This window comes from Hypanus sabinus, chromosome 8, assembly GCF_030144855.1.
Source record: "Hypanus sabinus isolate sHypSab1 chromosome 8, sHypSab1.hap1, whole genome shotgun sequence".
Classification (NCBI taxonomy): domain Eukaryota; kingdom Metazoa; phylum Chordata; class Chondrichthyes; order Myliobatiformes; family Dasyatidae; genus Hypanus; species Hypanus sabinus.
This window is the reverse complement of record NC_082713.1, coordinates 62,024,368-62,036,574: the sequence shown is the minus strand read 5'-3', so window position 1 is coordinate 62,036,574 and position 12,207 is coordinate 62,024,368. Positions and strand designations below refer to the sequence as shown.

At 38.8% G+C, this 12,207-nt stretch overlaps 1 protein-coding gene across 1 annotated transcript in view; it reads right to left on the bottom strand.

The window, feature by feature from the left end:
• Positions 1 to 343: 343 nt before the first annotated feature.
• Positions 344 to 12,207, bottom strand: part of pcdh11 (protocadherin 11) — a 34,922-nt gene continuing 23,058 nt past the window's right edge. The window contains exon 3 of the mRNA XM_059977299.1: positions 344 to 458. Within this exon, the coding sequence (XP_059833282.1) occupies positions 396 to 458 (63 nt within the window). The 3' untranslated portion in view covers positions 344 to 395. The remainder of the gene's footprint in view (positions 459 to 12,207) is intronic.

Below are 12,207 nucleotides of genomic sequence, written 5' to 3'. Positions count from 1 at the left end.
ACCTGAAAGCGATCTTGGGGCTGAATTTAAGTCCAGATTTTTCTTAACAGAATACACTTTATTAATAATAAAAAATATTTACATGAATAAACTTCAACACCTCTGCGTTCTTTACATTTACAATCAAGGTTTTCCATATTGTTCTATTGCATTCATGCATATCAATAGCACTGTTGCCACTCAAGTAGAAATGCAGCAGTCAGGAGAGACTGGGACTTTGATAGCTCCAGCAAGAGAACCAAACCATTTTCAAGGCTTTGAATCAGTGAGCTGCTGCCTTTAACAAGTCCAGAGAGTCAAACAACCAATCAATGGACAGTGATGAGATGGAGCTCATGGGAGACTAGAGTTCAAAATCCAGTGGCCCCTCCTGATTAATGAACTGGAAGAGAATGTTAAAGCAGTGAGTGGCAATTCCAAGGAGTAGGGGTGGGCACTGCCACTGAGGAGGAAGATTGCTGTGGGGTATGAAAAAATATTTAAGATTTACTTGATAGGTTCAAATAATTTCCAAATAAAGCACATACAGTAGAGCTTAAATAGTGGTTGCAATTGTTACTACATTTTTGCACGTGAAACAAGGTACAGAGTTAGCAGAATACTAAAAACAAAAGAAGGACATGAAGTTAATAGATCAAAGATAGAGGGATGGGAGTGTGATAAAAGATCACTTGGAGAATGCCCAGAGATAGATAAGAACATACAAGCACATCAACCAGATAGAATCAAAGGAGATGCTAAGTTATTTGAGTGTGAATAGAATGGAAATCTTCCCAAAACATGTTCTCTTCTGATATAGTCATACAGTATAAGCACCATTTTCTGGATATCACTTAGTGGTAATCCCAACTAATTTTTACCACCCTAACTCAAGGCAATAGTTTTGATCTCAATGGATGGAGCAAATTAGTGCAGTCTGGACACGGTATCAAATCTGGGGCCTTCCTCACGTATTTGACATGGTTGCCCTTCTCCTTGAAATGGTAGGTGTTAGGAATACTTCCAAGTGAGATGAAATTTTGACCACAGTTGTTCTTTCTGCCAAACCTCCCCTAAAGCATGGATCTCTATCTTTAAGTGTAAATCCCAACCCACTCATTTTAATTAGTCGAATTACTGCTGTGTAATTTAGATACAGATGGGAGAAAAGAAGTGGCACTTGAAGTGATATCCGAAAACTAATATCTCATTTTAAATTAATGACAATTTCAACCATATATTATCTTAATTTACATAATACTATGTTTAATTAGCTGCAAAGTTTGCCATATACACTTAATATTTCATGCCTTGTTCCTTTTTATATTCTTGTTTTATTAATTTTGCATTGCGATTTCATTGTCACACTTGTCAATTAAGAAGAGAAATATGTAACCTAGTCAAGGCTTCGATGAATGTTGCAACTGGTCAATAGAAGATGAAACAATAAAATGATTTATTTATTTAGTGACACAGCATGGAGTAGGGCCGTCAAGCCTTGCTATCCCAGCAACCTCACCACCCTGATTAACCCCAATGTAACCACAGGACAATTTACAATGACCAATCAACTTACTCAGCAGGTCTTTGGACTGTGAGTCAAAACCAGTGCTTTCGGGGAAATTATCTAATTTTTATCCACCAAAGAAATAAAATTTGTTGCCTTCTTAATATGGGTTAGCTAAGACTTAAAATTCACTCACTGGAATCAATAATTAACTTCAAGCCTTATAATTTTAAGGTATGTTGTATTGATACATTAATGTAACATGCCACTAGGCTGTCTGTTCATCAAATTGTTCCCTTGAGGTTGAGATTTCCTATTCTACTTTTTCATTCATCAATATTCCAAGGCTATTCTTTCCTTCCCTGAAAGCATGGGCTCCTTCCTGAGATAGAATTCTGCAACTCCAAGCATTTATTTGTTCTGTAATTCATCTGCATGTCTGGTGAGTTAATTTAAATTAACTACAATTTCTTAAATTAATATTCCAAACCTGGAAATGTAAACAAATGTTTGTAATTTTGCTCAGTCATTCTCACTTTTGTTAACTTGGCATAATTGAATTATTAAGTTATCAACTAATACATGTTATATTCCATTAAAATTTACTATCTTGAATAACTTAAAGTTTCTGTCATTTTACCATGTCTAAATATTTTATAATTTTATTTGCACACAAGATTGAGGTCCTTGGCTTGTTTTAACATTGCAACTTTCAGAATCAAAATCACTTTATTGCCAGTATGTGAAGCATACCAGAATTGACGGTGGTTCAGTGCCAAGCAAGCATAGAACACAGAATAATACCACACCAGGCAACACAATGGCAACCAACAATTTATGAGACAAAAGTGTGAATAACCATGAGCAATCAAAAACTAGCAGAACAGTCAGATGTGCGAAGATCAATAATCAAAATTAAATAAAAGTGAACCTATGAACAGACTAAGTGTTTACCAACAGAAGAGTAGGAAAGACCATTTAACTGATACTGTGCGGGGACAGTTAGTGTGTTACTCTTAAATGAGTTTTGTTGCGATGTTGTTTAGCTACAGGAAAGAAGCTTAGTCCTGGTGGTGATGCACCTGTGGCTTCTCGCAGATGGCAATTTGGTGAATAGGTGACTGCTAGCATGGGTGGAGTCAGTAGTTTTTCTCAGCTCTTTCGTAATGATTATGTGTCAACCCTTGTTTTGCTGATTTACACAATTGATTGACTGAGTCTCTGGATGTTTCCTTCACAGACTGAGTTGAATAAATTGATGCTTGCACATCTCATTCATCGACTAGATAAATGAAGTAGATCCAGTGGTCTCTGAATCCATAATCCTACCAAATGACATCAAATTGAGAGCTTCAGCTGTGCAGGGATGGGAAGTTTCACTGCCGCAGGTGATAAACAAGCATTTTCTTGGTTGCATCCCCTGCAGGGTTTACAGAGCAAGCAAAGGAACTTTATGCTCCATCCATGTTATATATTGGCTGCTTGCTCACAACTCCATTAAAAATATGTTCATCAACAGCAGATATTCTGCAGATGCTGGAAATCCAGAGCGACATACATAAAATACTGGAGGGATTCAGCAGGTCAGGCAGCATCTATGGAGAGGAATATAGGGTCGGTGTTTTAGGTTGAGACTCTTTATCAGGACTGGAAAGGAAGGAAGAAGCCAGAGCTTAAAGTGGGGTAAGAGAAGGAGTGCAAGAAGGAGTGTGTTAGTAGAAGCCAGGTGAAGGGAAAAGTATAAATGTTTTGGTCAGCAGTCTTATCATTTCCCAACCTTAACAATATTTCCCTTCTTTTGCCATCTTCCCCTTTAATACAAAGTGTGTGACCAACATTCTAAATTAGCGATGACAGGATGTTTGGACCTAGATAGTACATTCAGCCCTGAGCAGTTTTATAATCATTTGCATTCTATGCACATATAACAGTCACGACAGAAACTGGCTGTATGAAATTGACAATTCTTGTTTTTAATCATTCTGGCATAGCTGCTCCCTAGAAGATAACAGGCTGGCACAGTCAGAGCATTTCAGCATAGTTTGTGTGCAAGTCTCCAGCCAGGGGAAACGGGAAATGCTCCAGGATCAATATGAAGCTGCACCAGGACAGAAAATGAGATCCACACTGTGTAAACCATCAGCATCTGACCTTTAGATCTTAAATCTGGATTTGTTGCTAAACATCTTCACTTCCTTAAAAAGATTTTGTTCCCCCCCCCAACAGAAAAAAAATGCTTGAAATTACAAATGTCTTTAACTGTAGCCACTGGATTTACTTTGCAAATTTTTACTTCACATGCAATAATGGAGGAGTGAGTGGAAGGTAATGAGGTATTTCTGCATTCCTCATGAATATCCATCAAAATCTCTTAATCCTCCAGAAGCAATTAGGAAGCCAAGTAGTGAAATAAATGGCATTGATAATAATCGGTTGGCCTTACCACATCATCTCATTTTAGACAACTTGCCAAAATTGTGCCATCTGCTCTGTAAGATGCTAACATAGAAAAAAGACTTTTAAACCTGATGCAAGACTAAATGATGAGCAGGCTCCAGAACCTGCAGTATTTATTCATTGCAGTCCCTTTAGAAAGAGATTAAGAGCGCTACCGATGGTTCAGTAAGTTTATTCAAGAAATAACTAAGCCATTAAGATCCTCCTTTCAATCCCTTATAAGCATCAAGTTTTGTAATCTCAGCTGGACTCAGCTCTGTCTGATTCACAGAAGGGTGTGAGGGTGTGGGGGTGGAAATCTTCTGTGTTCCTGCAGTATCCACGAGTCTCTGGTGGAAGCAAATATTGTGTGAACAAGTAGAAAGTGTGGCATGACATCTGACTTTGATGTTTTTTATTCGATGTCATAAAACCTGACTAATGATAATCATTCCTGAATAATGTCTGCTTGTACAAGGTATCTTAGAACATACAGCACATGAGCATGCCTTTCTGATGTCTGTGCTAACCATGATACCAATCTAAGCGAATCCCATTTTACTGTAGATTATTGATATCTCTCCATGGAGGGTCTCGACACAAACCGTTAATTGTCCATTTCCCCTCACAGATGCTGTATGACCCACTGAGTTCCTCCAGCATATTGTTCATTATCTCTAGATTCCATTACCTGCAGTCTCTTGCCTCCCCCAGTTCATGTACCTGCCAAAGTGTCTGTTAACTGTTGCTATTTTGTCTGATTCTACCACTTCCCCTGGATCCCACTACTTCCCCGCAAATGTCAATGTCCTAGCAAACTGTCAAGATTCAAATGGAGGAGAGAATAGGACAAGAAAAAAAATTAGGATCTGTCCACTACTTTCTTCAGCACCAGGTGAATCAGCACAGAAAATGACAATGTGAAGTATGGAAGACCTGGAAGATTTCGTACAACAAAAGAGATTTTACTTCCTCACAGTATCATTACCTTACTTGGGACAGTGATACTTATAAAGGTACACAAAGGGTGCAGCAGGTTTTAGACACTAGCACAGATTGATGTTGGTGTATTGATAGCCTAGCAATTCAACCTTTTTTTCTCCTCTGTTAAAGAGATTAATCTCCTGTATTTTGATGATTTAACAACATTTCATGGATATTAACATTTGTCCAAAAGTTCCGGAACCCTTGCTTGCCCTGGCAACAATGCTGCTGCTTTCCGATAAATAATCCTCTCTACAAGAAGCACCCTCCACCATCTGTGGTCTCAGAAGATGGGCTCAGTTTACCTGCGCAGTTCCTACTTATTTCCCTTCAAAACCCTTACCTTCAAAAACTACTTCAGAACCGAATCTTTATCACAGACCCTTAGACATCTGTAAAGCTCCAGCCCAGCAAAACTGCATGTTTTTCAATTTATGAACTGCATTAATGATTTTTTTTTTTCATGTCAAATGAATTAGTGTTGTTGCTGATAGTTCAAATTACCCTTTGGGGCTTGTAACACCACAGACCGATCAATGACCACAGTCTTCTAGTTTATTCAGATTACTTTCAACTGAGCAACTTATATTCCTCAAATGAAAGTTAAAATTACAAGACTATAATTTTATAAAAATAAAAGTATTACCCAATAAAATAATGCAAATTTGCATACTTTATATTTCGAGTCTGTGTGGAAGGATGAGCAGTGGTTGGTTTGTCCCCAATATTTTTGCTCTAATAATGATTTTTAAAATTCCAGTTCCTAGAGAAATACTGCTGGATACAAGACCAGGTTTGAGTAACGTCAGTAGAGATTGCAATTGCAATCATGTCGCCTAGTGAAATCTGGATAAATTACCTGAGGCAATGAGACTTTCAGACCTCAGTCTTCATGGACTTCGTTGAGTTTTCTACTTTCATTGTCTGGAACAGAAATACACTTTGCCTTTATGCAGAAACTCTTGCTGAGTAGCATACATGCCAAATTTTCAGATAGAAAAACTCAACCTTTTCCTTATCTTACTGCACCATTAAAGTTGAACCTGGCAGCTTTGAGTTTATTAATTACAGGTAACATCTAAAACATGTATTAGAGCAAAAGTATAATTAAGTATTGGGGTCAAACCAGCCGCTGTTGATACCTCCACAGAAATCTAAAGGAAACCCCCATGGTCAGGGCGAGAACCTACAAACTCCTTAAAGAAAACAACAGGAATTAAATTCTGATCTTTCAGCTGGCACTGTAAAACGATGCATTAATAGCTAAGCTACCGTGCCACCATCTCTGTTTTCTTTTATTAATTAAGTACTATCCAAATGATTATATTGCTGAGGCACTTCAACAATAGCCCTTTATAGACCAATTCCATCATCCAGAGGACCAAGTAAGGTGATGAAAGGGTATACATCACCTCACTGTTCCTCTCCATGTCAAGGACCATCTGGAGCTGGGTATATCTCACTCGTGTATTTGGCTCACTAAATACCTTAGAAACATAGAAAACCTACAGCACAATACAGGCCCTTCAGCCCACAAAGCTGTGCCAAACAAGTCCCTACCTTAGAAATTACTAGGCTTACCCATAACCCTCGATTTTCCTAAATCCATGAACCTATCCAAAAATCTCTTAAAAGACCCTATTGTATCCACCTCCACCACCATCACCAGCAGCCCATTCCATGCACTCACCAATCTCTGCGTAAAAAAACTTACTCCTGACATCTCCTCTGTATCTACTCCCCAGCACCTTAAACCTGTGTCCTCCTGTGGCAACAATTTCAGCCCCGGGGAAAAAGCCTCTGAATATCCATACAATCAATGCCTCTCATCTTATACACCTCTATCAGGTCACCTCTCATCCTCCGTCGCTCCAAGGAGAAAAGGCCAAGTTCACTCAACCTATTCTCATAAGGCTTGCTCCCCAATCCAGGCAACATCCTTGTAAATCTCCTCTGCACCCTTTCTGTGGCTTCCACATCCTTCCTGTAGTGAGGTGACCAGAAATGAGCACAGTACTCCAAGTGGGGTCTGACCAGGGTCCTATATAGCTGCAACATTACCTCTCGGCTCCTAAATTCAATTCCACGATTAATGAAGGCCAATACACCGTAGGAGTTCTTAACCACAGAGTCAACCTGTGCAGCTGCTTTGGGCGTCCTATAGACTCGGACCCCAAGGTCCCTCTGATTTTCCACAATGCTAAGAGTTTTACCATTAATACTAAATTATGCCATCATATTTGACCTACCAAAATGAACCACTTCACACTTATCTGGGTTGAACTCCATCTACCACTTCTCAGCCCAGTTTTGCATCCTATCAACGTCCCATTGTAACCTCTGACAGCCCTCCACACTATCCACAACACCTCCAAACTTTGTGTCATCAGCAAACTTACTAACCCATCCCTCCACTTCCTCATGCAGGTCATTTATAAAAATTACAAAGAGAAGGGGTTCCAGAGCAGATCCCTGAGGCACACCACTGGTCACTGACCTCCATGCAGAATATGACCCGTCGACAACCATTCTTTGCCTTCTGTGGGCAAGCCAGTTCTGGATCCACAAAGCAATGTCCCCTTGGTTCCTATGCCTCCTTACTTTCTCAGTAAGCCTTACATGGGGTACCTTATCAAATACCTTGCTGAAATCCATATAAACTACATCTACTGCTCTTCCTTCAATGTGTTTAGCCACATCCTCAAAAAATTCAATCAGGCTCATAAGGCACGAACTGCCTTTGACAAAGTCTTGCCGACTATTCCTAATCATATTATCCCTCTTCAAGTGTTCATAAATCCTGCCTCTCATGATCTTCTCCAACATCTTACCAGCCACTGAAGTAAGACCCACTGGTCTATAATTTGCTGGGCTATCTCTACTCCCTTTCTTGAATAAAGAAACAACATCCACAAACCTCCAATCCTCCAGAACCTCTCCTGTCCCCATTGATGATGCAAAGATCATTGCTAGAGGCTCAGAAATCTTCTCCCTTGCCTCCCACAGTAGCCTGGGGTACAGCTCATCCAGTCCTGGCAACTTATACAACTTGATGCTTTCCAAAACTTCCAGGACATCCTCTTTCTTAATATCTACATGCTCAAGCTTTTCAGTCCACTGCAAGTCATCACGACAATCACCAAGATCCTTTTCCATAGTGAATACTGAAGTAAAGTATTCATTAAGTACCTCTGCTATTTCCTCTGGTTCCATATACACTTTCCCATTGTCACACTTGATCGGTCCTATTCTTTCACGTCTTATCCTCTTGCTCTTCACATGCTTGTAGAATGCCTTGGAGTTTTCCTTAATCCTGCCCCACCAAGGCTTTCTCATGGCCCCTTCTGGCTCTCCTAATTTCCTTCTTAAGCTTCTTCCTGTTAGCCTTATATTCTTCTAGATCTCTGACATTACCTAGCTCTCTGACCCTTTTATAAGCTTTTCTTTTCTTCTTGACTAGATTTATTACAGCCTTTGTACACCATGGTTCCTGTACCCTACCATAACTTCCCTGTCTCATTGGAACGTACCTATGTAGAACTCCACACAAATATCCCCTGAACATTTGTCACATTTCTTCCATATTTTTCCCTGAGAACATCTGTTTCCAATTTAAGCTTCCAAGTTCCTGCTTGATAGCCTCATAATTCCCCTTACTCCAATTAAACACTTTTCTAACTTATTTGTTCGTATTGCTCTCCAATGCTATTGCAAAGGAGACAGAATTATGTTCGCTATCTCCAAAATGCTCTCCCACTGAAAGATCTGACAACTGACCAGGTTCATTTCCCAATACCAGATCAAGTATAGTCTCTCCTCTTGTCGGCTTATCTACATATTGTGTCAAGAAACCTTCCTGAATACACCTAACAGACTCCACCCCATCTAAACCTCTTGCTCTAGGGAAATGCCACTTGATATCTGGGAACTTAAAATCTCCCATCACGACAACTGTGTTAATATTACACCTTTCCAGGATCTGTTTCACGATCTGCTCATCGATATCCCTGTTACTGTTGGGAGGCCTATGAAAACCACCCAGTAAAGGTATTGACCCCTTTCTGTTCCTAACCTCCACCTTATCTAATATTATTGTTTGGCTACCTTCTTCTCATGTGTTACATGAGTCTGCCTCACTTTTTTTTCAATGCTTTAGCTTCAATGAGCTTTTTACCAGAATATATTTTTTTTAAATTAATCATTGTATGAAACTGTCACATGGTTACTGGCAGTAGAGTTATTTGTATAATTAGTTTGGGAAATGGAAGCACATTGTTGGTTGTGCAATCACAGTATTATCACTCCTGTAATTGTAACATCACAGAGTTTTTTACAGTTTCAGTTCATTCAACAGTAACTGAGATATGTAATCACTACCATCATTATGCTGTGTTATAAAAACATTTATTTACCTTATACTTTCACTTAAAAAACTAAATATCTTATGAGCAGCTGCTCTGTATTCTCAAAATGCATCTCAGTGAACACCTCAGAGTTAAAACATAAATTAGCAAAAGGAGAATTAAAATTTTTGTGAACAATTTTATAATACATTGGGATCGTTGACACAGAATTTGGTTAACAGTATAGACAAATAGCTGCTCTAATTTGTTGCTTTGTACTCAGTACTTTCAGATTGTGAGCAATGGTGAAGAGAAATTTATTCTGTCAATGTGTAATGGATGTGCAGTACCTCAAAATCAATATTAAAAACACCATCAGAATATCTTAAGTCATTTTGTTTTAAAGCATTACATGTTCACAATGATTTTCTGTAGTTGTACTTCTGAAAAAACATCTAAAAATAAACAATAATTAGTGATTAAAGTAATATTTTTGAAGTCAATTAAATTTAATTTTAGATATGCTCTATATTTAGATACAACATCATTGTTGTCAGCTTTTTATAAAATTTAAATACTGGTCCACGTATTCATTGAAGACTACGATTGCACAAATAGCTAATTCTATATTTAATATTGTGGCAATTTTCAAATTCTGCATATCCATTCTTCCATTAGCAGGAGAGCTAAACCTAGCACCTTCCTTCCTAGAATGCTTATATTCAACCTTTAGAACACAAAAAAGGGGGGGGGGGGGGAAGAGGGAGAGAGCCTTCATACTTCATGAATACCAAATTGCAAACAGATCAAATATCATTTATTTGGTGAACTAACTTATTTTAGTAGAACAAGTAACTTGATTTGTCAGTTGATAGACAAATTGCAGATTCAAATCCTGGTAAACGCTGTTATCTACAAAAGTTTCAATTGATGCCCAAACATTCTATCATTGTGTTAAGTCTTCAATTTTTCAGGATGAAATTGACAGTAATATAATTCAACAGATCATTTCCTCTAAGTTCAATGAATAAATTGTTCATTAGCTATATTATAATATGCCCGTGTCCAAGGTTGACTAAGCTCTAATTCTATTAATTTATGTAATATGGCTATCCTTCAATATGTTTATACACTGGACTACAGAAGCAGAACCATATTTAGTGATGAATATTTTATTGAAAAATCAACCTCAATCCTCTTTCACTCCTTTCTGAGGTATACCTTCCCAAGAGCCAATGGTCATTCAGTAGTTTACTCAGGTACCACTTCCAGACCTGTTGACACGTTATTCATTTGTGGGACAGCATTAGCACTAAGCTTGATCCTGATCGGTCACATTAACATTTAATTCCAAGCCAGAGATACCATGGAGCCTAATTAGGAGTAATTCCATCATTAGGCTACAAAGCCTCTCCAATTTGGAGTAGGGTGCACAGTCAGCTTAAAACTATCATCCTAGAACCCTGCAGTAGTACATTTCTGAAACAGATGTAGTTCTTAGAAATAGATGGAATAAAACCCTAGAAAAGGAGTATGTTCTAAAATTATTAGAACTGTGGAATTCTTTGCCACAGGCAGCTGTGGAGGCCAAGTCTTTATGTATACTTAAGGCAGAGATTGATAGATTCTTGATTGGCCAGACATGAAGGGATACAGGGAGAAGGGAGGAGTCTGGGAAAAATTTGGATCAGTCGTGATGAAAAATTAAGCCAAATGGCTTAGTTCTGCTCCTATATCTTCTGGTCCTATTACTCCATTAGTGTGAATGATTAAAACACTTCCTTCTCCAGTCAGGCAGTCTAAACTCCATCCACCACCACCACAAACCCATATCTGCATCTGTCATATACATTTATACAATCAAGCAGAAGAGCGACTGATGAATCGAATACTCAGCAGTCTTTAAACTTCAACAACTATAAGGGCAAATTGGTTTCAAAGAATGTAAAGGACTTCAAAATAAAAACAAATGCATGCTACAAGTTCACGACAGTCCCCCATCAATTAAAGAGAAAAGAAAGATTGGTACACAAGTTCTGAACTTTCATGAAAACTATTGTTTCTGAGACATACTGTAAGTAATCACCCTTTCAGTTGTTTATTGCCCTACAGTACTTTAATAAACAGTTTCTGGTTTTGCTATAAGTCATTTAAGTTTCTTACTGCATGTACTAACCAGAGCCTTTGTATGTGCCATGAGACTCATAAAGCTGCCGAGGGTCAGATTACTGGCATTCAGGTCTGGAAACTAAGTAAGGAACAAGAGGTCCAAGTATAATCTCTGGAAAGCCGTCTCGTGTGAAGTGGCAATTTCGGACCAAACTTGAATCACTGAAGGATGCTGGACATCTATGGCAGGGCCTGAATGCTGTTACCTCCTACAGAGTGAAACTAAGTGCCATGGATGACAACAAGGCTTCATTCCCTGATTACCTCAATGCCTTCTATGCTCGCTTGCTCTGACAAAATATGAAGGAAGCATCACAAAATCTCACAGGCCCTGATGACCCCTGTGATTTCAGTCTCTGAGGTCGATGTGAGAGCTTTCTTCAGGAGGGTGAACCTACAGAAAGCATACAGCCTAGATGGGGTACCTGGCTGAGTACTAAAAACCTGTACTGACCAACTGCCTGGAGTGTTCATCAATATCTTTAATCTCTCACTTTGGCAGTCTGAGGTAACCTGCTTCAAGCAGGCTTCAATTACACTGGTGCCTAAGAAGAATGTGGTAATCGGCCTCAATGACTATCATCCAGTAGCACTTAAATCCACTGTGATAACAGAGATGACAGGCAACATCACTGTCTGGTATGGGAAGGCTACTGCACAGGACTAAAAGCAGCTGCAGAATGTTGTGAATTTAGTTGGTTCTGTCTTGGGAACTAGCATACGAAACACCCAGAATATCTTCAAGGAGCACTGACTCAGAAAGGCAGCGTCCATTATTAAGGACTTCCA